The following is a 27,684-nucleotide window of genomic DNA, read 5'->3' on the forward strand; positions in this document are numbered from 1 at the left end:
AACAGATCCTCATATTCCCGAGTCTTACTGCAACAAATGAGTTGATAAGCAACTAAAAGCAATAAAAAAATTAAAGAACAAGAAGTTTTTAAAAAGAACATATTTAACAAGAGGTATAGCATCCAGCATGGAGGGATATTTGGTTTTACTCTTAAGTAGTCACATCTATAACACAGACAACAGGTTTCAAGTGAGGTGTTGTAACTGAACTGCTTTCCATCGTAGTTCTTAAAACAGAATAACCACTCTACAATTGACCCAGCTGCTAATAGCGCTGAATAACTGGGATGTTTTACCTAATAACATACTGTCCTCTACAACAGACTAATCTCACTGAGGGTTTTAAAGCTCTGGGATGGACCACACTACCTCCTGTCAAAGGTTGCTCGTGTAATTTGTCTCTCACACACACAGTGTAATCTGAAGGCATCTCAGGAAGGGCTTTCTGCCTGTAAAACATTTTTTTTTTTTTTTTACTTTAAAGAGCATTACTTGTTTGTATTATTGTGAATATTATTATTATTGCTTTTTAATTAATGAGGAGAAAGCACAGCCATTTCACTTGATTTTATGGACAGTAATTTTCTCACTGTCTGGACAGAATCCAGCTGAAAAGAGCAGCTTACGTGCTTCAGGTGGTAACTAGCTCAAGAGTAAAATTTGGAAAGTTAACAACTAAATTCTTTGAAAGAAATTAGATGTCATTGGGTAAAATCCTCATCCGACAAGATTTACAGTTTTGAGGTTTGGTTTTGGTTCTTTTTTTCCACTCTCACTTATTTACATGGAAAAAAAATGTGACACCTCAAAACTTGAAAGTCTTACTCCACCATAGCTTGTAACATGCTCATATAGCTGTTCAGAAATACACTGCCTTCAGTGGATAAACTATTTTGCTAATTGCATGTCCCTGTTGTCTCTGCCAACGCCTACCTAGCAGAGGTTAAAAACTGTGTTCTGTAGAGTTCTGAACGGACCATAATTCCACTACCGCCACTAAGCTTTCATGTTTCATCAGACACTAACAGCACTCTTGACTTCTCACGAAGCTTCAGCTCACATCGATTCAATACAGCTGCGATTCCCTGACCGGCTGATAAGAATGCAAGGTTTCTTCCTGCTGCCCAAATCCCATATATAAATCTTTTAATGATGCCCTACAGTGACATATATCGCCTCTTTAGGAACTGCAATTTAAAAATGCAAATGAGACAAATGCACAAAGGAGAGAAATTAATCAAGTAACACTGCTTAATATCAGTTGAGTCTCAGCTATTGACTCTTTTATTATAACAATAATTAATGTTATTATCTACATTGCTTTGAGAATAAATAACAGTAAACAATGTTATTATACACATACAGCTTAACCACTCTCCATGAAATATAGCATGCTGTACCAGACCTGTCCCACTGAGCTTTTTTAAGATGATAGTGTCTCTGCAAATTAGTGAGTGGGAAGTACACAGGGCACCAAAATGCTACTGATTGCACCTGGGCCAAGTGGTTGAAACCCACAGCATATACCAACATCCCAATAACCAATTTAAATGACCTTTGGGAACTTAGTTTTAGTGTGTAATGGCTTTTTTTCAGCCTGCAAACCCAAAAGTGTAAGAAAGGATATGATGTACATCTGGGTTATACCCCATTATGGGGTTGGGATGCAAGCAGAGTTTGCAGTCACAAAGGTCAGAAACCCTTCACGTACATTAGATGAGAAGTAGTCATAATGGAAAAACCTAAAATAAGTAAATACCAAAAACATAGCTTCAAGAATACTAATGAAAATACCCATTTGCAAACTTTCTTGAGGAAAATGTTCTCGTACTGGTCAGCTATTCCATAACAGAACACTACTTTGCTCTCTCTTCAATACCCTTCTTCACTGCTAATATTCCTAGGGTTTCATTTCCAAGAGACACAAGGTTAACTTCCACCACATAACTTGTACTTCTCTGCCATAGTTATGTTTAGGGTCTGTTAGGTGTATGCCTACACAGGATGCAGTCAGACGGGGTTAGAAAGATGACCTACTCTAGGTCTGACTACTATCAAAGGTTGACAGAATCCAACCAATCCTATTTTCTGAAATGAGAAGTCCTATTACTCAGATTGTAGCTAGCTTGAAAAAAGACATCTGCGAATAAGCAATATTTAAAGAAAGACCATAGGTATCATTACACCAGATTTTGGTAGAAATCAAACAATTGTTGAGTCCAATAGGTCTTACTAGTACAAATGTAGGAAACATTTAGTTGAATTCAATAAAACCTCATGCTAAATACATGTTTTAACAGTTTTTATTAAAAACTATTATGGCAAAAAGGGGCAGTTTAGCCTCCTTGGACAGCATTTCAGAAGGACAAATCAAAATACACAAAGCAAAAAGGATCAAGTTTATCCACCTCAGTCATTTGGAGTTGGAAGCTCCCATTGCTGCACAAGAGCAGCCAGCCACAAGACCAGAAACGGCAGCTCCAGCTGAAAGCCCCAGTGGAGGCTGAGAAGTACCTTCCAGCATTCTCCTACCTTGTGTTAAGCAACTCCGACATTTCTTCCATGTACTCCACAGAGAACTGCTCCCCCCATCCCTCTAAATTAAATGGAAAGCTGTCACCAGTGGAATGTCACCATTAAATGGAAAGTGCACTGCAGCCTCCAAGGGTGAGGGTGGTTTTCACCCTCTTGTCGTGCCTTGGTGAATCAGGAGCGATAAACAGATGCACACATCAACATTTCTGACTGCCTCCTGCTACTGCAATTACTGTTCACAGTGACACTAATGCACCTTGAGGAGACTCGTACTGACATTACATGGGAAGGCTGGAAGAGGGGGACACTAACAGTAAGCAGCCCACATCCTCCTGGGCCATCACTGCAAAGGTTAGATTCATTTTCAGCTTAAAGGCAAAATACTATCATTCTGAGCTAAAATGCCTGCAATTAACCGTTCACTCTCACAAGACAATCTGAAAAAAAAAATTAAGCAATCTTAGACTACTTTGATTCCTGCTCTTCCCATCTCTCCCCTCACCCAAAGGTCCTTAAACTCTTCAGGACAATGCAGTAACACAAACTCTCATTTCAATGATGCCCTGGAGCCATCATGAAGGATGAGAAAATTTGTAAGGGGGCTGTAAAAGAATGATATAAAAAAGCAGATCTGCTGCAGGGGAACTGCTTTTGGAAAGAAAAGCAGTTGGAGTGGTTCTTGGTACTTTGAAGATTTACAGAGAGAAGTTAGAAGAAAATGGGAGTGGTTCATAACGGTGTAAATACAAACCAGGGGATGTCTGTTGGTCTCTGAACCTCTGAGACTCACTATTATTGATTTTTACTACGTCTCCTGTTCCAGCATTTATTTTTGTGTTCTTAATTTATATAATTTCTTCTTAATTAATCCACACCAACATCTACTAGATACACTAAAGTCACTGTTGCAACCACCTGTTGCCACTTTGACTTCACCATTAAACAACAGTTAAGGCTTTTAATATTGATGGCTTATTATGTGACTTTAAGTAGCTGTAACTACAGTGAAGGCTGAAAATTGCCCAGCTTAAGTCAGCAGTAGATGCTTCATCAAAACGGATTAAATACTATGTTATTTAAATAACAAAGAGGAGTTGAGAACAAGCCTTTTAATATCTGAAAAGGAAAAGCTTCTGTTAAAAGAACAGCCTGTTAGAAATTTTTTTATACACATATTAAATTTCAAATAAAATATTTTAGTTATCACTAGTATCTTCATAAACAGCCACGTTTCAGCAAATGAGATCAAAAAGAATTTGAGAATATTTCCTTCATGGGCAGCTTATTTTATAATTTCTTCCTATGGGTTCTTTCTGCTTTCTCTGATGCAGTACCCCTGGAAGAAAGGATACAGGACTTTGCAGACTGACAATCTGCACACAGCATGTTCCTACCTTCTTTTCTTAGTACCAAATAATGCTCCCAAGTAATTTAGCTTCATTTTTATAAATACCCAAACCTCTAAAGACAGAAAGCTGAGGAAATAAGTTTGAAATTTGGAATTCATCTAGTGTAGCAAAAACGTAATGCAGCAATTTGTAGGTATGTGAACAACAACACTATTACGACTCCTTTTTCTTACAGAAGAGTCTCTTGTGTCTCAAAGACACAGGCAGATGAGGAACTTCATGTTGTTCCAGGTTGCACCTTCCCTCATTCACTTAAAAAAAAAAGATGAAGCTTTCAGTAATTTGTAAGAATTTAAATTAGCCATAAGGATCCCCTAGAAAATTATGATATACTGGCATGTATAGAGAGCTACATCACATAGCACAATTACTCCCTAGAGGCTAGGTGTAGGAGTTGGAAAATGGAAATGAAAACTCTTGACAGCACTGATATGCTTGGTCTCATTTTTCACATTTACCTAGATTGCAGAATTCATGTTTTCTACCAGACACTTAAAATGCATATACTCTAAGCTCTTTACTAGCTTCTTCATATGAATGAGAAGCAAAATTTGGATCCTAATGTGGGGTAAAAATAATAAGATCTAATGAGTATGCAATACAAAATCAACTTTACTAATATCTTCTCAGATAAAATATTTCTGAACAGTCTGAAAAGACTTCAAACATCCCATTATTACCGTTTTGACCTGAGGCAAAGCAAAGCACTGAAAATACATCAAGGGCTCTGTTCAAGACTAAACGGGTTATGCTTGTATTATGCAATTTGTATGAGTTGGGCAATGATGAATACACACAGTTCAAAAATAAAATAAAAAAAAGGTAGCTTATGCAGTAGCACTTTTATCAAAGCTTCACCCCATGTGGCAATGCACAAGGAATCACCTTGTCTAATCTGTTTTGTACACATATATGAACATCTACGTTTACTAATAAAAATACACATTATGCATCCTTTGCTAAAATCAGCATCACTTCCATATTAACAAGCATCTGCTCTCAACCCCCCAAAAATAAAACTAGTCAGAAAGAGGACTAGCCTTTTGGACATTCCTTGCTCCTGAAAATGAAAAGAGCAGGATTTCATAAGAAAAAGAAACAAAATCTGCCTAAACATGTTCCTTCTTTATGTAGTAAGAAATATGGTTATCTTAAACTCTTGACATTGGGGTGATACTTATAGTGATAAAACTCGGTGAAAGTAAATGCAGACTGACTTCAGCAGTCATACATTTTTTGAAACGTTGACCTGAACCCATCAGAACAATTTTCTCCCTTATTTATAGCTACCCTTTCACTTCTTGATACACAGGAGCGCTCTAGCTAAAACAGGGAAATACCAGAAGAAAAGCAGTTGCAACAGGACTTTAGGTCTGAGCAACAATAGTATCAGAAATATCATGCAATCTCTGGATCAAAGGTGGCTGCGGAGTCATAGTGCAGCTCAATTAACAGGCAACTGTGTGAAGACCTACCTGTATTAAAGGGATGTGTACATATGCAATTACTGTTTGTCCTGAATCTTTTAAACCAGTCACTTTAAGAGTAAAAATATGAAGGAGACAAACAGGGCAATACATTATAATTAAATGGCAAGTCAATACTTGTCTGCTTTTGCATTTGGTTAGCCTGAACTTAGACACCTTATATCCCTTTTTTGACATATAGAGCTGTATTCTGGCTAATTTTTTAAACAAATTGCTGCTATAGTGCTAATACTCTATGGAAAAAAATCTTCACGCTGTCTCATTCCACTTTATCATATCACTTTTCTAAAATATTTTTGGTATGCCTTTAACTGCAGAGCACTGTTAGATACCTGAGTTAGCTCAAAATGGATTATGCTGGCATAATTAGACTGTTTTCAGCAGCTAAACTAGAGTTTAGCAGGAGATAATTTAAGCTATTTTTCACCATGGTAAATAAGCCTGCACTGAATGCTAGATTTGACTGCCCCAGTGCTCAAGCTGGCTGGTTTAAAGCTGGTTTATGTGCATGTGCTGTACAGACATAACCTCCTTTATGAATGCAGCATATTCACTGATATTTCTTTTAGAGAAATAGCTTAATTTTTATTATGCCCTCTATTATTTATTAACAGAACCATTAAAAGCAAAGAGTTAGCTATTAAATGCTCTGCCAGGCAGCCTATACTAGAGCATGGATTAACCTATTTTATCTTATAGATGTGCTTCTGTTAATAAAATCCAAAGCTGCTAAAAAATAAAAAAAAAAACCCTCCACCAGAGAGGCACATCTGAAGTCATAATAAGCATGCAATTTGGGTATTCAAAATGACATCATGACAGCTGCCATGCCTTCCAAGTATTGAAAGTGCTTTAAAAATAAAGCAGTGGTAACGCAGTTTGGCAAATTGCTCCAATTGGCTTCCTACCATCCAAAAGTCAACATTAACAGCAGCTTGGTTTGATTTTTTTCATCTGCCTTTTGTAAAGTAGATTAGACAGTGAAAAGAGTCAGGATTTTTTTTTTTTTTATCATTTCTGTCCCAGTCTTTCAGCAAGAGTTTGCAACAATGCACTCAAATTACTCCGTAAACCCAGCGCACATTCTAAATGTGCTAACTGAAATATTACTTCTTCCACTGCACGTTTGAAATGTGTTATTTTGCCTTACATATTTCCCTCGCAGAAAGTCTTAACCTCGATAAAAGCACTGCCTCTCGCTTCCACTTCATTTTGAGTTTTGCTACTTGTGGAAACCCTTGCCTTGAAAATTCATTGGATCGGGGAAAAAACAAACAACCGGTAGAGGCATCTTACCTAAAGACTGGTAAAGCTCAGTCATCTTGGGATGATCCCAGCAGGTCGTTTGCGTCTCATGGCTACAATACAAAACATGAAAGTTAGTAAAGTAAAATTGCTGTCTCCATCACACAGCAAGCGGTCCAGGTTGCACATCAGAGCGCGGGGCCAGACCACTGCCCGCAGCCCGAGCTGCTCTGGCAGGGGGTCCCAGCAGTGGCAGACACGTCTTCTTTCAACATGAGTCATTAACTCGGAGCGCTTCATTTAGACACAGGCTCAAGAAACAAAATTATAAGCAGCCCTAATATTGAAAAGACAGCAAGTATCCAGATAGGCCATAATGTTTTGGGGAACTTGCAAGCACACCGATCAACTCTCACAAACTTGCTGTTTTGTACAGATTGCTCTCTCGTTCCTCTAAACTAGAGGCGAGATATTTAAAAGGGTTTAGTACTTGAATCTTTGTACAAATTTTGACCGGATACGGAGATAGATGGTGGTTTTGACCTGCATTCCCCTACGTACTCTTCCCACTCTTTCCCAGGTGGTAGGTAAGAGCTACCCAACGCAGCTGCTGGCATCCTTGCTTTCAGTCCAAACATCTGCACTAAACCCCCCATGCAACAGCCCACTGACCCACCACCAGCTCACATCCCTTTCCAGCCCAGTGCATCATAGAATCATCTAGGTTGGAAGGGACCTTCAACATCATCTAGTCTAACCATCAACCTAACTCTGACAAAAAACCATCACTAAACCATGTCCCTCAGCACCATGTCAACCCGTCTTTTGAACTCCTCCAGGGATGGTGCCTCAACCACCTCCCTGGGCAGCCCCTTCTAATGCTCGATAACCCTTTCAGTGTAAAAATTTTTCCTAATATCCAAGCTGAACCTCCCCTGGTGCAACTTGATGCTGTTTCCTCTAGTCTTGTCGCCTGAGACTTGAGAGAAGAGACCGACCCCCACCTCTCTACACCCTCCTTTCAGGGAGCTGCAGAAAACAATAAGGTCTCCCCTCAGCCTCCTCTTCTCCAGGCTGAACAATCCCTTCCCCCCCATCATTTGCCGTTCTCTTTCAGCGAAGACTATTGCTGCTTTTCTTCTTCCCCAGGACTCCCAGGCCCTTTCCCTTGCCCTGGAGGTCCCTGGGCAGTGTCAGGCGGCAGAGCTGTTGGGAAGCCAGGGGAAAAGCTGTAGCGGGGTTATGAAACGCTGCAGTATGACTAGAATGTAAATTGGACAGTCTCTGCAATGAGGCTAGCAGTCTTCAGCTTTGCAACACAATGTGTTGCCAAAAGACACACAGCGTGAGAAAGCCAACGAAATGAAGTGTTAGCGGGTGTAGTAGCAACTCGTGTCTCCCTAAGGTTACACATTTTACAATTTTATTTTTTTTTTTAGCAACAGTGTGATCAGCTAACGTGGTCATGTTTCCATTAATGTAGAAAACTTGAAAAAAAAAAATTCTCCTTATCTATCCTGGAGCCAATAAACCCCTGTTCATACAGAACACATTAAAAGAGGACCATGAGTATTCATAAAAAAATAAAAATTGGAAAGCGTATGTAGTGCACGGTTCCTAACAATCACATTTGCAATTTCTGTACTTAAAAAGCAGGCACCCTGGTTCCAACACACACACACGCGCACATTGGTTGGGAGAAAATATGCAGGAGAGCAGGACCTGCTCCACAGCGCTGTGGAGCTCCTGGAGCACACACCTTCCAGCTCCAAGAGACTACACCACAGCCCAGCCAAGGGGCTTAACGCACCTGCAAACCCAACTGTGCGCTGGAAGACTGATGCAGCGAGGTTGGTTTAGAGAACAAACTGTCCTTGGGTTTTCTTTTTGAGGCAGCGATGTTCCCAAGTACACCTTTATAGGCTAAAAAGGGGTAACATTTTCAGTGAGTCACTTCAACACCATCCCTACCCAAGGAAAAAAAGAAAATCGTGACATGTTCTCTTAGTATGATTTAATTTTGGTCTTAAAAAATGGGCTATTTATTTGATCCATATGAATACTTCACCGGCCTAGTAACCCCTATATATTCAGTAGCTTACTATATATAATATTTCCAGATTTTGCTCTGTAACTGCAAGAAAGAATGAAAGGGATCACAAGCACTAAGCATAAGGAAAAAATGCCGCTTTGGCACTGCCCTAGTTGAGCACAGGCTTTTAAACAAGCCCTGTCTCATCAACCTCAGCATCCCCTCCCCTTCCTAATTCCTGCGGTGGCTGAAGGCAGTGAAAGAGGGAGGAGGACACTAGATGAGCAAAAGCAGTCTTGTTCTTTGCTCTGGTAAAAAAAATGAGTCGTGCAAAGGGAGGCGGTTGCAATCACATTTAAAAATCTGAGCCTGAGCTGGTTTTTGAAATGCAGAAACTAGGTAGCTTCAAGTGAAAACTTGCGGATCCCAGCCACCTGCACCCAAGCTCCTGAATTTCCTACCACATTTGGTTTGGGCAGGTTCTGCAGAGAGAATGTAGCACCAGCAGCTTTTACCATACCCAGATATAAAGTGCATTTTGGAAGGAAACCAGAAATGGTTTCCTTTTCACATTGAGTCCCGAAAAACTTGGTTACCAGGAGGCTCTACTTATACAACAGCAGCCCAAAGGAAAAGAGGAAAGGAGCATACTCATCACAGAACCATCCCTTAGCCCAAGATGTCACAATTTAGGTGAACAGACTGCAGACCCAAATAAACATTTAAACCCGCAGATGTGGGAACACAGTTTGTTTGCACCCAATGTGAGTCCCAGATTGATAGTTCCCAGGCATGAACCTGGCTTGCTTCCCCACAGGCAGGTAGTCCCAGAAGTGGGGATGTTCAAATAGCAACTCTACCATGGTTTGTATGCCAAATCCTGTCGTAAAAATGAGAAAAAGAAAATATGCACACAGTTATGAGAAACAACTGAAAATAATCTGCCTAATTTTCCTCTGTGAAATTAGTTTGGCAGCCATAGGTTGCTCTATGGATAAAGCAGACACTTCAGACTCCACAGCCATTAACCTGGTAGCCTCCAAAGGCACTGATTCTCCATTAAAATATTGAGAAGCCATAAGATATCTGGCAAAGGTGTATCTATATAGGATTGTGGAATCCCATGCCTGTGTTAGAAGAACAAAAGGATCATCTTAAATTTGGAAAACTATTATGGCTGATCACTAATCAGCATTAAATGTATGAGTAACGTATTGGATTTTTATGGTAAGGCCCAACCATGTATCATTGGATTTAGTGTGTATGGTTTAAGCTTATGGCATTGACTAATCTTCCTGAAAATCCGTAACTGATTTTCCTAAGATCTTGTAAATAAAATTTCCATTGTCAAAGAAACATTAGACTCCAACTGGTATTTTTAATACAGGTAACCCCAAACCACTACTCTGAGTGATTTCCTTCCATGGTATAAGATTAATTCCCTTGGAGATGCACATTTTGTAAGGAATGCTTTTATTCGCTTCATCTGCAAGTGACTAAGACTGAACGTGCCGGGCAGGTCCATTTCCCCTCTATGTTTTATTCCCCTCCTTTGTTTTATTTATAAACTTAGTTGCAACTGAAGAGGAAATACCCCTTCCTTTAGGCTACAAAAGTCAAGTGAGGAGAGACCCTAACCCTTGCTTTTGCCACCTTCCCAGCAGCCATTACCCACAGGGCAGGGTGCCCTGGGCTGGTGTGGCCACCACCAGCAACTCAGCAGAGCTCACTCAGCCTCACACCCCGTACCAGACCCAGCGTTTGTCCATCCACCTCTGAGGCTCTTGAGGGAAAAAGCAAAGGGTTTAACAGGAACTGAGCCTCAGTCGCTGTGATTTCTGTAGAGGTTGAGCGCCCGTGCCGAGCCAGGGCAGATTTTGTTGGTACTTTACATGCAGAACACAAGAAGGCTGCAGCTATTCCGCTCCAGCTAAAAGGCATTTGCCTCTCAACTGAACGTTTTCAGCTCAGGAAGTTATCAACAATTCAGCACACAAGGGCAGCTCCAGGAAAGGTTAGATTCCATCGAGGCTATTCTTCATAAGCCTCTTTGCCATTTTCAAAGGCCATTTAATTGTGAGCTTTGGGGTTGAAGTGGTGGGGGAGGATTTGTGTGTATGCCCTTATTGTGAACACCGTCTGAAGTGAAATGCCAGCTCAGCAGTTTCAGGCAGCCTCAACCACACTTGGGAATGCTGTAGCATCCTTAATAGATCTGCAGCAAAGCCTTTGCCAGAGTATCAAACTCCGGTGAACAAGGCCCTTTACAGCTTGTGAGTCAGGAAGACATGAAAAGCGTAGCACAAGTCCTCTTGACTAGCAGCACCTAAAGCGGGGCGAGAATTTGCACAGAAAGAAGTACCCAAGATGGTTCTCCAACGAACCACCAACACAAAAAGGCACCAGTGCACACAGCCAGTAGTTTTCAATATCGCACACGCTCAGAGGATACATTCTGCAATTTGGCTCTACATTTAGGTCAACGAAATTGACCGCTAGCTTTTAAATCGTGGACACTTTGCAACAAATAAAAATATAAGCGGGCTCACGTGATGTATTTTTCTCTTCCTCATCTGATTTAAGCTGCAAAGGTGGAAAGGAAATTAAAGCCAAGCCTGGAAAGGAGAAGAGCAGCAATGGATAATGGTGACACCTAGGCGCTGGTGTGACTGGCACGCTAAATACTCTGATAATTCAGTGGGATGAAAGCATAGTCTTCACTTAATACATCCCTTGGGAACCGCAGGACCACTTCATTAAAGGATGATTATATTATATTAGCAAGGATAATTTTTATGTGGGGAATTCTGTCACACTATGCCTCTGTGAACTCCTCTCTTCCTGCCAACAGCAGAGAGATTTGTCTCTCGTCGCTGTCAGCAGAGCCAATAACACACAGGATTGAAAACCTGAAATCAAGAGATGATATCCTAACTGACACGCTGGCTGAATTACAGTTCCCTTGTTATAACTTGACCAGTTTGGACAAAATACAGTTATTTTATCTTGCTTCCTTTTATATTACTTCTGAGCAACACCAGCAGCAGGAGGAGTAGAGAGCAATGCTCCCCCTCACCCAAATTCCTGCAAATTCCCCCCCCCCCAACATTCCTGCATAAACCACACTGAAACATTTGCAAACCTTTTAACTGGTTTTGATTGCACTCCTCCCTTTTTTTTTTTTCTCTCCCCAAAATCTAGGATTTAGTCTCATGTGTATTCACTGCTTGGCTCCAGCGTCTAGAATTTTAAGTTGCAACTGCAGGGTCCTTTTTAAATTCTTAGGTCCCTCTTCATTGGTGATACCAGAGCCAGTTCTGCTGCGCTTCTCCTCTCCCCTTTCACTAGAAAATGCGACATCAACTACATGTGCATAGAATAAGAAATTCTATCACATAGCAATAAATAAATAACTACACACACTTATGAAAAAGCCAAAATTGAACTAGTATTTTATAAAGCACTGGACTGATCCATTTTCAAACAACACAATTTACAATACCTCTCACCTTTGGGCTTTAAGACGAATAAAAGGTTATTCCAATCACCTTATGACTGTTGTCAAAAAGCCAAAACAAACATGATGGAGTTGTTTGGATTTTACTGAACTAACCTAAACGCAATTGAAATTGTTTGTATGAATAGACACAACCGCTCATTTCAAAGAACAATGTTTTCAACAGTGGATGACAGTGATTGCGAGGAAGACTTCATAGTTGTCTTTTTACGGTGTTTCATTAATTCCTTAGATAAAACAAGTTACCATCATGGAAAGTATTAGCGATGTAAAAAGGTGGCACTGCTTTGTGCTTTACAAAGGACTACTGTTTTCATCTGTAAATCTAGAGACTACTGATCTGTGCAGAGATTATTTCTGTTTAAGCCAAGGATCAGTGTCTTTTCAGCAGGAATTTGACTTTACCATGTTTTATTGGCTTTTGGGAGATTTATCAAGACTGCTGAAGGCAGGCACCGATACATATTAAAGTTTCGTGCCGATACTGGAAATGAATAGTAGGAGAAGGGCAAATATCAACTGCCAAGTACTGAATAGTAACTCTTTTTTTTCCTCCCCTGGATGTTAAACATTTATTTTGTACACTCTGTCATGGGCAAAGATTCCTACTCAGTGGCGAGGGCTTGGTGAGCCAGCCCCCCCAGCTGTTCCTCTCCACTGCTCTATTTGCTTTCCAAAGCCTCTCCTCTCCACTTCTGCCAAAGCAATTTCACTGCAGGGTCTTGTCAAATCCAGTCTCAAACAGCGATGGCCTCGAACAATCCCTTAGTGCTAAAAGGTCAAAGATCCTACACGGAACCACGTTTCTCGCTTCCTCAGCTCTGTACACGGATGCCTGCAAAAATCACTTCTCAGCCCAACTCCAGCTTCAGATGGGGACTGGGGACACTGCCGGCATCCCGGGCTGCACGATGTTTTACCATAGCTATGAAAAGGCAATATAACGTGCCGTATAGCAACAAGAAATACAGCACCTACAATGCAGTAGCCCGGAGGGAATCCCCCCCCAGCCTCTCCTGCCTATTAACTTGAAAGATGCATGAAATCGCCGGGAAAAGTAAGACACCTCTAAGGGCGTTTGTTTTGAGGGATTCTATTAAAGTTCACGCCCGACCCGAGTTACAGCCCACACGAGGTGCCAACACAGGTACCGCTTCACTGCTCCGCGCCCCCCCTTAAAACGCGAGGAACACCGCCCAGAGCCAGCTCCCCTCCTTTCCGGCGCCCCCCGGGAGCACCCCGCACCCCCGGCACCTCCACCACCCCCCGGCCCGACCCCGGGGTTTCCCTTCCCCCCGCCACCCCCACGCCTGCCCAGGTACACCCACGCGTGCCTCGCCACCTCGCGTCGCCATCTCCTACGTGTTCCCACCAGACACACGCAGCGTGGGGAGGGGAAAGGCGCGGGTTTAACGCGCCCTTCCAAGTTCCCAGAAGAAACGGGGCAGCCAGACGGTCTTTTTAACGCAATTAATGAAAGGCACGGCTGCTCCTTCCCCCCCCACCTCCGCGGTCCATCACACGGGGCTCAGCCACGCCGCTCCCCACCTTCGCCGGGCGGCGGGACACACCGGGGAGCTCCCTCCCGCCATGGCCACCCCATCCCGCCGGCACCTGCCGCCCCCCGCAGCCCCCTCACCCCTTCAGCTGCTCCCTCATGGCGGCGGCTGTTGCGGCGGTGGCTGCTGCTGCTGCTGCTGCTGCTGCTGCTCCTGCTGCTGCTGCTCGGCGGCGCCGTGGAGACAGAACCAACGCGGCCGCCCGGCCCCGCCGCCCAGCGCCGCTGCGGCCGCCCCGACGGCGGGGAAGGAGGGAGGGAAGGAGGGAGGGGGCGGTGCTCCCCCGCCCCGCCCCTGCCCGCCCCAGCCTGAAGGGGATGGCGGGGTGCCGGCTCGGCAGGGAGCGTCCCGAAGACCCTTCCCTATTCCCCTCAACTCCCAGCCCGGACCCCTTCCATCCCCTCCCCCGGCTCTCCCTCATCCCTCGCCATCACCTCAGCCCGGGCTGTGTGAGGGCACCTCGCCCCCTCCCCTGCCCTCACCTGGGCATCTCTTCGAGTGGCGGCTTGAAGGAGCCTTCGGGGCTTCCCTAGACTTTTTGGGTTCTTATGGGGGTTTTGGTTTGGTTTTGTTTTGGTTTTGGGGGGGGGTGGGCCGTGTTGGGCTCTTTGGGCTCCCCCGGGGAGATGGGCTGGCGAAGCAGGTCTCCTTCAGCGGGCTCGGGGGAAGAAAACTTAATTATAGAATCATAGAATCATAGAATTGTCCAGGCCGGAAGGGACCTCCAAAGGTCATCTAGTCCGACCTCCCCGCAGTCAGCAGGGACACCCCCAACTAGACCAGGTTGCCCAGGGCCTCGTCGAGCCTCACCTTGAACATCTCCAGGGATGGGGCCTCAACCACCTCCCTGGAGAGGCCTAATTATAATAGGCACTGAAGCTGGGATGGATTTGAAGGCGGGGGTTTCGCTTGGCAGCTGTTAATTCCGGCCCTCAAAATGCCGAGGGGTTTATTTGTGAGTGAGGACACTGTAGAGAGGTTGGTGCTGGTCTCTTCTCACAGGTAATTAGTGACAGAACGAGAGGGAATGGCTTCAAGCTCCATTGATTGAACATTAGGAAGGAATTTTTCACTGAAAGAGTGATGGGGCATTGGAATAGGCTGCCCAGGGAGGTGGTGGAGTCACCATCCCTGGATGTGTTTAAGGGCCGTTTAGATGCAGTGCTAAGGGACATGGTGTAGGGGAGGACTTTGTAGAGTAGGGTAGATGGTTGGACTCGATGATCCCAAGGGTCTCTTCCAACCTAGACGATTCTATGATTCTATGAATTTCATTTCTAAGGGCTTGCCTTGGACTCACTGGGAAGGACAAAGCTTCTCTCTCGTCATTTTCAGAGCAGAAGAAACAGTTCTGCTCATGCTGAGTAACTGTCGCAACGTTTCTTTGTATCAATTCCTACTTAATATTCAGTACACAAATAAAAGCTAACAATCTCCTTTTAGTGTCACAAGCATTTCAAATCAGCGCAGCCAGTCTGCTCTCAGGCGACTTTTACATCTACATCCTTTATTCATTAAGATAATGCCACGTAGCGAACCCAGCCCTTCAAGCAACTCAGGACTTTTTCAAGCCTTACAGACTGTACTTTCTTGGGAAAGCCACCCAAAAAAGTACCTTTCAAATGCACAAAATAAGTCCCTATTTTTACACTGGCAAGATGCAGGCCTATGGAAACTCATTGTTTCCATACCACAGGTATATCCCACAGACTGCTCTCCTATTCCTCAGATGTTGGTCAGCACTGAACTCGGTGGTTTTTATCTTAAGTGCTAGGATCCCTTAAGGCTTCTGGCAGCTGGGTTAACTGATTTTAGGAAAAGCTCAACAGGTAGTTCAAGGAAAGCCCTCGTGTTTTTTTCTAAAAATGTTAGAAGTGTGAGATGCTCAAGGTTCAACCTCTCAGCCCCCTCAAATGCAAATATAAAACCTAATGGAATTACATGTTAAATTCTCATCGTTTCTAGACAATTTAATTTGTTTTAAAATTTTCAGTTGTGGTCTACACCACTACCCCAAAATGCAAAGAGAAGAGAATTCATTTTTGTGCAAACATAAATCGCTACGTTAAAGCTTATTAAGACTCCATGAGAACTTTTCATTTACTTTGGTGGACCCAGTATTAGATCAATTGCCGTATCAGATAGGTTAGTTTTGAGGTGAATGAACAGGCCAAAGGCTGTCTAACCGTGTTACATCAAGAACCTCATCTTTTCCCATCTTCAGCTAAGTTTTAAGAAGTGAGACAGCTCTCTCTAAGTCTTTAGAATAGGATGTTTAGCATATTGCTAGGGAGGAACCTCACGGTCTATTACAAAGAGAGAGCAGCTGCCCGTGTCATACAAAGGAACTCAGCATAGCCAGAAGCCTGCTGTTTCACACCAAAAATGGTTTGTTTTCCTTCAAGAAGTATCTAGTACTGATACCCCCGATACACATTCCTTCAATTTTTACTGTTACTGGAGTTTCCTGGTCTGCCTTAACAGAAGCTTGATGCTGTTATTATCACATTGGTCTTCTTTCCCATACAATAGTGCCAAGTAATAAGAATTTGAAAACCAGTCTGAATTTCTCATACTTTGCATAATCTTCTTTCTCCTTGAGTTACAAATAAAGCATTGTATTCAATTAGACTCACAGCAGGTGAAAACCCCAATTAGTGAATCCATTTTCTTGGCTTTTTTTCCCTACCTTACACCCACACACTGCTTTTTATTTTTTTTTTTTTTAAACAATGAAGGGGAACTCTGAGTCATTCCTCAATTGAAAAGCAAATTAACCCTTTGATCTCCCAAATCAAACTATTACCCGCTCAAGAACGTCCAGGGGAAAACAAGAATGTTGAAGGATTAAGGGATTAAGGCCTATTGACTTTACAATTTGATTTTATTAAAAAAAAATCTATTTAATGTAGTTCTGATTGTTGTCTCCAAATTCAAAAAAGCTTTTAGCTTTTTGAGTGACCCTAAAATTATACTTCTGCTGAATAATGTACACAAGTAATACCACTCTTATTCCAAATTATTTTTAAACTACCTATAATTTATTACAAAAATATATTATGCTTGCAGTGTAAATGGTTAATGTCTTTGGCATTTGTAACTGAAGCCAATCTTTATGACATACTTAATTTAAAGCCATTTATTTGATAAAAGACAGTCTTCTCCCTGTAAAAAATAAAACAGCATCACAGAGTTTTAATTCCCTGTGGTGCTCTTCATATTCAAGGGCTATTCAGCCAATTTGTGCACCTACACAGAGACCTTAATCAGAAGGAGAAGGGTGTTTATTTCTTTTATCCTGTAGGTTTGTCCTGGACTATATCTAGTCAAGGTATCTGTCTCTTCAACATTTAACAACATCAGGTGCTTAAAGAGAAATCAGAGTCCCCTGGCATATTACGCAAAAAATCTTTCAGGGAAAAAAAAAAAAAAGATGAAGTGGATTTTCAGGAAGTCTGACTGTCTTGCTGTCCAAATGCTTCCTGGTATCCGTGCATTTGAGAAACCCGATTTTTCAATTTTAAGATGTACTTCTCAGAATTTTGTCCCTTTTCTGTGGGGACAGAGCCATGGACATACACACATTAAAAATGATAATATGAAGATAACATAACTGATTCTTAAGTAATATTGTTTGAGTATAAATCTTCATAGGTTTCACAAAGGAGACCAGCATCACTACTCCATGTTACAGACAGATGGAAATCAGAATGCAGAAATGGGTAAGGCCTTGCCTAAAACTGCTTAGTAGGGCAGCCGTTAAACACATACATTTATTTTTGCTTGTAAGTTTAGCACTTCACGAGTTAGAAAACTAAAGAGACATTTCTTTAGTTTACTGTCATTGAGAGCAGAGATACAACATTTTCCTACTAACTTAGTCTGGCTTCCACAGTTCTGTGAAGCGTGTAGTCCTCCTTGTGAGCGTGGCTTTCCTATTTCTCAGTTATCTGGGTAGTGGATTAGCAATGCTTGCCTTGCATATAAGAAGACATTGTGGTGCCCTGTGTCGGGCTGGCTAATCCGTTATGCTGTTTGAGTCTATTTTCTTTTCATTGGTATAAATAAGTACGAAGAGTCACTTGGGATGGCACTATGACACTTTCCTGGATCATCTGTCTAAAATATGCTCCAAGGGCTGACACCTCCAGGATTTTTTCAGTATTTGTTGATAGCTCTCTCAGAAAAGCCAAGAAGAGAATAGGGGTTTGGGCTTTTTTGGGGGGCGGTTTGAGCATTAAAATACTATAAATGCAATAAAGAGAATAGTTTTGAAATTCTGCATTAATTTTCCCCAACATTGCACTGTAAACTAAAGACCTACTAAAACATTCATAGCTCTGCTTACTTACAATCAGTTATTTACAACATGGGAGAGTCAGGGAAGGAGCATATCACTTTCCATCCAGAGGCAAACCCAATCTGTGTCCTGTATGAAGGGAGATTAGCAAGTGCTGCTTCTTACACAGAACTTGGTCTCTGCGCTGTAAGGCAGGCATGCAAACAGCAAGTGGAGCTCACAAGAATTTGTCTGACATGTTTCATTGAGATGCTCTTGGAATAGACAGAGGAGGAAGAGGAATCATCATTTTCTTCTTTTTTAAATAAAAGTAATTCTGCAGTAAATATTACAGAGCCAGAGCTTGCAGCAATTTAATGCCCAGTATGGAAAGTATTGGTACATGGCATCTGTGACGTGAGTATGTCTGTTCCTGCTGAACGCTCAACAACCTCCGCCTTCCTTCAGGCTGTACCTGCTTTTACTATTGTAAAGTCACCTGATTAAAAGCGAAATCTTAGTCACCCTACAAGATGAGTATCACAGAGCCTTGGGAGCAGTCTGTGTGTGCCTTATGTCGCAGTGCAATGCATGCTGTTGATAAAAGATGAATGAGAGGGTGCCTGTCATTTTGGATATATTAGATATGTGTATGAATTTCACCCTGTTGAAATCTTGGAACGACTGATTTGGAGAGGCTACATTTATTTTTTCAACTGGCAGTGCCAATGTAGACTCCCTGCAGCAGCAGACTATCAGAGTGTGTGTTCAGTCTGCTGCCAGGTGTGTGGCCCTGAAAAGAGGACCAGAGTGAGACTATGTAAGATTACATGCATCACTGGACGGCACATCCAGGTTCCATCAGAGTTATGAGCTCTTCAGGTATGCATCTGGAAACCCCAAAAACTCATTTCTCCCTTCCACACCAAAGCACAAGAAATAAAGAAATTTTAGAAAGGAACAACCCCTATTCTTCTGGGATGGAAATCAACTAGAATGTGAATAGTCTCGAGACTGGGAAGATCAAAAAGCAAAATGCTAGGTAACTAAAAGCATTAAAAAATCTCTCTGAAGTAAGACTTTTGGGAAGCTAACAAAAAAACCCCACCTATAGAAAAGACTGAAAATTTGCCAGCAGAAAACTTATGCCAAGCAAATCTGCTTGATGATCTTTACAATATACAAGTAAGACTTGAAAAATAATAATTGTACCATAGTAAATTCTCCCTCCCTGGTAAATCAAATTTGCACTGATTTACTTTCAAAACTGGAGAGTCTTTAGTTTCTCCCAATACTCTGGTGTAACACAAGCAAAGCTTAGTCTTTCTGCATAGCATGATTGCTTTGCTCTCCCTCCCTAGACGTGGGGAATCAGAAATCCGAAGGACGTGCAGCTCTGCACCTGGGGAAGAAACCAGCCTGGAGAAGTTCATGGGAGGAGGGAGCAGCTACACCTAACTAGCCTCACCAGTAATTCCATCCAGGTAACTCCTTCATCTGATCCAGGTGACATTTCTCATGGTTTATTTGCATAGAAATGCAGCTTCAAGTTTAGGGTTGTGCAACTATTCCCAAACTGAGGTCAGACTTGATAACAGCAAGAAAAAAATTCTGGAAAGGAAAAGTTTATCGTCTGACATTTCTGAAATCAAAATTTTTTCTTTCATTTCAATAAAAAACTGTACTATAACTTGACTACAAAATGAGACAATTGTTCATACAGCTCTGGCAGTGCCCTTTAATGGCAAGTGGCAATAGTCTCATCTTGTCCATGCCAAAGAGTGAAAATTAGTGTTTATATATACTGTAATTCAAAACAAATGTAGCCATTCAGATACCTACATTAACCAGTGCTCCCAGAGACAGAGGAATCTGTATCAGCTACCATGGTGCCATGTTCTAGGGCGTGGATATGATTTTATCCAAATTGAATCTAAATGTATGTTAGCACTTAAATACTTCAGTAAAGAGGGATATAAAGGAATTTTGAGGTAAGAAAAAAATTTCGTAGCTAAGTGTAAGAAAAGGATTTTTATCAAGTCTTCTGTGGCAAGTTCAAGCATTTACGCTCTGGCCCATGCTTCACATAATTCCAGACAGCTTCTGCTCTTCCCATTTACTTAACTATAATATGTGTGTATTTTATATATATATATATATATAAAATTATATAATATGGGTCTTCCTAACACAGTAGTCCTCCCAGCTGTCGCATTTAGGTAAATTTGTGTAGGTCCTTCTGTCTCTGGCACAGGAGCTGGCAGTTTATTCAGGAAAGAATCATTTTAATGTTAGCTGATAGAAAAAAAAAAGCATTGCTAGACTATATTGCCTAGTTTAAACTTTATGTTTAACTAAGCCTAATAACAGGAATGCATTAAATAGAATTCAATGTCTAGGTGTACTTTCAGTATTTTGTATGTTTGAATTGGGCCAAACCTTTCACGGTACATCTCAACAAGGCTTCAAACAGCTTGCAATTCTACTGGCATACCTTCATTCAGTTCTCTGATCTCTGTTATTAAACAGAAAATGGAATCTCTTTGATAGTGAAAGAATAAATCAAGATTCCCTTTCTAGCAACATAGGCGAATTCACTGTGAAAAACTTGCCATGAAAATCAGAGCTAAGATGTTCTTAGACCCCTGGCTGCTGCATCTAACTCCCTTGAACATATTATCAGAAATGTCAACCTACATGTCTACCATATCAACATCTTCAGCTTTTCTAAAATAGTCCAGACTGCAAGTGGAAATTCTTATTGTTATGGACTAAGTAGAGTTACCCATCTTTATCATCTCCCTCACCACAAGACACAGAATGTCAGATTATTTTAGAAGTTCACAATACCTAATTCCATATTATCAGTCCTAAGAAACATCCCACAGTTTTTTTCACCTTCCTCTCAAGAAAAAAAATAATAATTAAAGTCAACCGAGATTTCTCTGTATCTACATAGTACCTTACAAACGCACAGCATGCACAAGATCCAAACCATATATTAAATATAATAGTTGGAAATTTATCCTGTCATAAATTTAATAGATATAGACAATATGTTGCCTACTGAGTAGAAGTGTCCTTAAAGTTAGAAAGAAGGATCACCTAAACTCATACCTCCTGTCTTAGAAAACACTGCAACTCTTTCAGCAATCAACCTTGATCCCAAAATAAAAAAATCAGTCTGTCATACTAAGAAAATAAAAAAATTATTATTCTTCTCTTGAGGTTAAATATTTTCCTTCAATTACTATCAACAGCTCTGGTTTGTAGTTTCCAGCTTTAGAACCAAATGCCATTTTGCAAACAATTAGCACCACTTCAGTTAACGTCTTTACAATAATATACATGAGCCAAGGGAAAAATAATAAAAAAATAAGTTCAACCTTACTTTTAAAATAAAAACTGGGTTAAGATATGTGGTACCTAAATACTTTTGTACTTTAGTAATGAAACTTATTTTTTCTTATGGACATTATACTTTTTATCAGTATTTGGAAATGAACCTCTTGTTACTTTTCCTTAGTTTTGTTGCTGCAATTGCTCTTATTTCTTATTCTTAAAAATCTGCAGTCGTTTTTTCTCAAATTATTATCCTTCCACCCATGTCCCTCAATTTGTTCTGTTTTTAGGGTAACTAACGGAGCAAATAATTTATTAAGGATAAAAATAAATTTGCAAAGATTTGCAGAAACTGACAGACTAAGAATTTTGCCAAATAGAGCCCAAGCAGGGAGTGAAGGATTAGACCCTATCTAATCCACTGGTTTTATCAAATCAGTGCATTTAATACTGAACTAAAACCTTCAGAGAGTTTTATTTTTAGCAGTTTGCCATATTGAGTATTCATTTGGCTTTATTCTAAGAATTACAATTTAGGAATCAAAGAGAAGAAACTTGTTTCTTGTTTGTGAGTAAAGTAACAGCATTAAAAGTCCTCCATGCCTCCCAAAATAAATAGAATATTTTTTTTTACCTTTATGCCGTATTTTCATTATTTTTCTGATAATTTTCATAGTAAACATTATACTTCACCAAATCTAGCATTTATTTTAAAATTTTAAAAAGGATTGTATGCAATGAAAATGATCATTTGGTGATGAGAGTGCACTCTGTTGGATCAGAGATGAAGTGACTGTTTTCCATGTCGACATCGTAAATGAAACTTGCCAGCAATTTTGAGAAAACAAATAAGACCAGTGGGACTACATCTGTGCTGCCTTTTAATCAAATTATTTAGTCTATGGAATAGCCAAGAGAGATCAATTATCCAAATGTGACAATATTCTGGTTATTCAGACTTTCTAGTGGCACATTATCTTATATCTACACTGCTATCTGTGTCTGCCCTGAGAATAATAGCCATCTCTTGGGCCAAATTTCACACAGCGACTCTTGTTCATCCTGCTGAGAACTGGAATGCTCTAAAGCAGACTGGCCGTGGTACTCCACTTCCCATGTAGTGCTCCTGTGGACCTAAGGTGTGATTTTATTTACATATACACATGTATAAAATTTGAAGAAAAACTCAAAACTTTTTTTTAATTATTTTTTTTTCATTTCAGATTGCCTGACCTAATGTGGGAGTTGTTGCAGCCCAGCTACTGTAACAACCACAGTATCTTTTTGAAACTAGTTGGGCCTGTCCCTGCAGAATAAATCCATCACATCAAACACCTCCCTACGCTGGGGGAACCAGGAGAGTTCTAGATCAGCTCAAACCCCTGTGATTTAAATGCCATGCAATAGAACATAGTCACATGTGCTTTGCTGTGCTAGGTCCTCAAACTTTCTTGATGAGCCTACCAAAGAAATTAGCTAGTTATCAAAGTAATTATTTTTAAATAGTGGATTTTCTATCCAGAAGGCAACTGATTTGACAAAACCAAGTCACTACCTATAAAGAGCAGCTATATCATATCTTCTTTTAAAGTGTGCCACTTGCTTTATATGCAATTTTCAAAGTTTGCAGCAGTCAGATTTTCTAAGGAGAAACAACTATTATATTCATTCAAAAACTTTGTAAGCTGGCACAATTTTCAACAGAGTTAACTAATTGAAGAAGGACACACCAGCAGAGCAGCTGGCCTCTCGTGGCATTTCTTTCTTAAAGTTTCATTATCTACAAAGGAATGGTTTAGGTAGCAATTGTATAAGAAACTGGAAAAAGGTAGGACTTAGAAGAATGCTGAGCTGCTCTCTTGGACTTCTCTTAACTCACATACCCTACAGCATCTTGCCAAGTTTGTAAATGGCAAAAGCATAGTGTGCAATGATGTTGCTCTAACCCTTTTAGTGCATCGCATGCTACATACTGAGCTGAGTTCTACTTCCAAACAAAATTTTGGCAGCATTCCTTCATGAGTACAGGTTGTTCTCACATTGGCAGACTATCGCATCCTCTCACTTAAAACAATTTGATGGATTTTTAATTTCATGGGTTTGCTTGTTCCTAGACGGGCACAGTTTATATAAATCAGTTCCAGCCACCAACTCCAACATTGAAAAAGGCAGTTCTTATTTTCTTAATTTAGGTCATTATGCTGGAATTATATTTTTCTCTACTTTGTCTTTTTGCGTAATTTGCAATTACGAGGATCATTTAAAATATCCTTTACAGAACAATTTAAGTGTCCATTCTATAATTTTCCTCTAACTCAATAGAGTGCTAAGTTTGACATTACATAATTTGGTGAGAAATTTAGCACTGGATTTCAGTGAATACAAGATCAGGCACGTTGTCTGAAAAAAATACCTATTCATAAGCAGCACTATTCTATGCTATTATTCTTATATATTGTGTAAATATTAATGGTTTCAATACTGCCTTTTTTATAGACAGGGTTTGGTTTGATCCTCCCTGCCTTGAAACAATCAGACTGACCACAAGTAAGTAAAGGGAATTTGAATAGTAATATGAATATTAAATTACTGAAAATACTATAGCACCAACATTGTTGTATATATATCTGAGCAGAGTTGAGATTGCTGTTTTTAAGGAACTATTCAAGTTTATTTCATCAGTATAATAAATTTTTGATCTTTATGGGAGCATAAAGGCATAATGCAGCTTTAGAATGAGGATTACATGCAGAAACAAGGGGAACTTTAAGCCTAACTGTATTTTCCATCATCTAATATCTTAACCTAAAAGGATCATCCGGTCAGTTACATACATTTTACACACTGTAAAGTTAAAAAGAAGTTAAGAACAGCTAAATCTTTTGCAAGCATAGGAATAGGACAAAGGTGGACAGGGAAGTGGTGGGTATACAATATAATAACTTCCAGCTGGTATATCATCTGTCTGCTGGTAGGTATGTTGAAATAAATAAATGATCAAAAATAATCTAATAAAAAAAAAAAAAAGATCAACAAAGTCAGGATGAGTTTTTGGAAATAAAATAAGACTTTGCAACACAAGTGATATGAAAGCAGCAAGATGATTAAAATGCAGAATCTTATTTATTATACATTAGGTAGATCAAAGCTTCTCAGTGATAACAAGGCACTGATTGTGGGTTGCCACCTGCTTGGTCTCACTTGCAATGGGAATCTATTAGGTGAAGCTGTGTTAAAGGTTGTCAGTACATATTACACTTATGAACAGTTTACACTAAAAAACCCCAAATTATTCTTATTTTGCTGAAGAGATTTACTCATTATTCACTAGCATGCTACTTTCTACTAAGAATCTACTAAGTATCTACTAAGATACAAAAAGGAAATTCTGTATAATTCAGGAAGGGTTCTGAAACAAATGAAATGTTGCAGGTAAACACTCTTACTTGATGTGCATCATATACTTCTTTGAGATGGTGACAAAAAGACCTGAAGAGTATAAAATTAGAATATAGCTGAGCTGTGGTTTTAGAGAGCCTTGCAGCAGGCCGAGCTCAGAAATAAAGGTCGTGGCAAGGAAATTATCCAGGAAAACTGAAAAACCTGGAGAACAGGGCAGGAAGTGTTTTTCTAGATTTTTTTCTTGTTTGTCTCTTGTCTAACTTCTCCACAAGGAAGAGGAAAGCTCTGACTTACGAAGAATGTGTGGGTGTAAATGTCTAACAATTATTGGGACAATCTAATTGAGAATTGAGGAAAGCTGAAAATCTGCAAGATGCAACAGGGCAAAGCAAGGCAAGGCAGCAACAGTCTTTGTCGGTGTCCTTGAAACTTGCTGCAGGACTGGCAAAACAGATGAGCAGAACTTCAGTCTGTAGATGCCAGAGCAACATTGGGCTCTCAGGACTTTAAATGAATATTTGTAGGAGATAAACTTACACATAACAAAAAGATATAGGAAGAGAGAGTAAGAGTCAGAAAGATCTGTTTAAATTTAAATTCAGTTTATAAAACTGGGGGAAAAAGTTGATAAGTACTTTAAAAGACCTCTTGTACTGAAGCAGAATAGTTTGAGAAGTCTCTGGATATTATAAATATATGCCATTGACTAAAATCAATGAAGGGACCAACACAGTAGAAATGAGTTGAGTTGATTTGTTGACTTGATCCAAACTTAGGAGGACTATTGTGAGAACACACGATGTGGGCATACCTACACAGGTGAGTTTGATAAAGAATTCACACTGACAGACTCTTTTCCACTCCTTATTTCTAAAGTAGTGAACAAATGCCCCAGAGCAAAGCAGCACTGAGGGTTTTGTGCTTGGTTTTCTCAAGAGAAAACTGTACAGATACAGATATGCGTTTTGCCAGCAGCAAATATTTGTTCCACAATACTTTGGGCACTGATGTGAAAAAAACATGATACATGAGAGGAAACATTGAGAGCCAGATTCTGGTCCCTTTTACACTGTTAAAAAATAAGAAGTAAGTTTGCTGAAATCAATGGGCATCTCTCTCTCGATCCATGCAAGCTGCTTTCAGCACAGAACTAAAATTTGATTTCTAAACTACTGACAGTCTGATGGGAGCCTAAACTGCCCTCACCATAACCTGGAGTCCTCTATAGGTTCTTCTGCTCCTTTCAAGATGGTTAGAGCACAAATAAATATTTATTCCTCCCCCAAACAGGAACGAGGAGAAGAAATAAAAGCATATGAAAGCAAATACTAACATGTAAGGATCACATTAGTAAGATTTTCATTGCTTTTGTGCCAAAGGACAATTAAAATAATGGAAAAGCACATGAATAAGGAATGCGCAGGAGAAAACACTGATCAAATATGAAGATGTAGAACACCACCTGCAAATGAACAGACTGCTAAATGTTTTAAACTGTTTGGTATTGTCACAGCAGTACTAAAAGAATAAGCACTTCTTTTAACAGGCAGCAATTGAAAGAATAAATAAGGGGAGTGCACCTATGGCTGGTGGTTTTCTCTTGGTGGTTTTCATTTATGCGTCTAGTGATGGTTTATGTAAAAACAGCTCAGTTCAGAAGTCTGAAGTTCAGACCAGTATTTAGAATTTCTGGTGAACTCATCAGTAAGAGACCTTTAGGAATCAGTTTTTCAACCTCTAAATTTCAGGTGATAATAAAAGTAAACTGAAGTACAGAGATAAAATATATGCTTTTCAACAACCAGGTCATAGTTTTTAAAATGGTCTAACTGGCAGAAATCTGGAAGAAATTTCCTTCTAAACACTGAAGTAAAATTTCAAGATGCCTTTATTCCAAATTACTTGCACTAAAAGTTTATATGGAGAAATAAAAATGTGGTTTAGGTTTAGTGGTTCTAACTCTTTTTTTTTTGTTTTTTATTCCTGTAATCATTGACATTCCCAGCTACAAAATACATAGTTTGCTACACTCAGGAAAACAGCTGCAAACCACTTATTTCCACTCTCCAGGGTTTCTATAGGTTGAAGCTGGGTATGATGAGAACACACGATGTGGGCATACCTACACAGGTGAGTTTGATAAAGAATTCACACTGACAGACTCTTTTCCACTCCTTATTTCTAAAGTAGTGAACAAATGCCCCAGAGCAAAGCAGCACTGAGGGTTTTGTGCTCGGTTTTCTCAAGAGAAAACTGTACAGATACAGATATGCGTTTTGCCAGCAGCAAATATTTGTTCCACAATACTTTGGGCACTGATGTGAAAAAAACATGATACATGAGAGGAAACATTGAGAGCCAGATTCTGGTCCCTTTTACACTGTTAAAAAATAAGAAGTAAGTTTGCTGAAATCAATGGGCATCTCTCTCTCGATCCATGCAAGCTGCTTTCAGCACAGAACTAAAATTTGATTTCTAAACTACTGACAGTCTGATGGGAGCCTAAACTGCCCTCACCATAACCTGGAGTCCTCTATAGGTTCTTCTGCTCCTTTCAAGATGGTTAGAGCACAAATAAATATTTATTCCTCCCCCAAACAGGAACGAGGAGAAGAAATAAAAGCATATGAAAGCAAATACTAACATGTAAGGATCACATTAGTAAGATTTTCATTGCTTTTGTGCCAAAGGACAATTAAAATAATGGAAAAGCACATGAATAAGGAATGCGCAGGAGAAAACACTGATCAAATATGAAGATGTAGAACACCACCTGCAAATGAACAGACTGCTAAATGTTTTAAACTGTTTGGTATTGTCACAGCAGTACTAAAAGAATAAGCACTTCTTTTAACAGGCAGCAATTGAAAGAATAAA

The 27,684-nt window shown here is 40.2% G+C and overlaps 1 protein-coding gene across 9 annotated transcripts in view; it reads right to left on the bottom strand.

The window, feature by feature from the left end:
- Positions 1-27,684, bottom strand: part of DMD (dystrophin) — a 1,195,780-nt gene that overhangs the window by 96,541 nt on the left and 1,071,555 nt on the right. For 7 of the 9 annotated variants that reach the window (XM_014954058.1, XM_014954055.1, XM_014954053.1 and 4 more), the window contains one exon: positions 6,728-6,789. In XM_014954058.1, coding sequence (XP_014809544.1) covers positions 6,728-6,789 — 62 coding nt within the window. Of the gene's footprint in view, positions 1-6,727; positions 6,790-13,864; positions 13,941-27,684 lie in introns of those variants that run through there. The other 2 variants (XM_014954057.1, XM_014954056.1) reach the window with 1 other exon arrangement.

This window comes from Calidris pugnax, unplaced genomic scaffold, assembly GCF_001431845.1.
Source record: "Calidris pugnax isolate Ruff unplaced genomic scaffold, ASM143184v1 scaffold246, whole genome shotgun sequence".
Taxonomy (NCBI): Eukaryota; Metazoa; Chordata; class Aves; order Charadriiformes; family Scolopacidae; genus Calidris; species Calidris pugnax.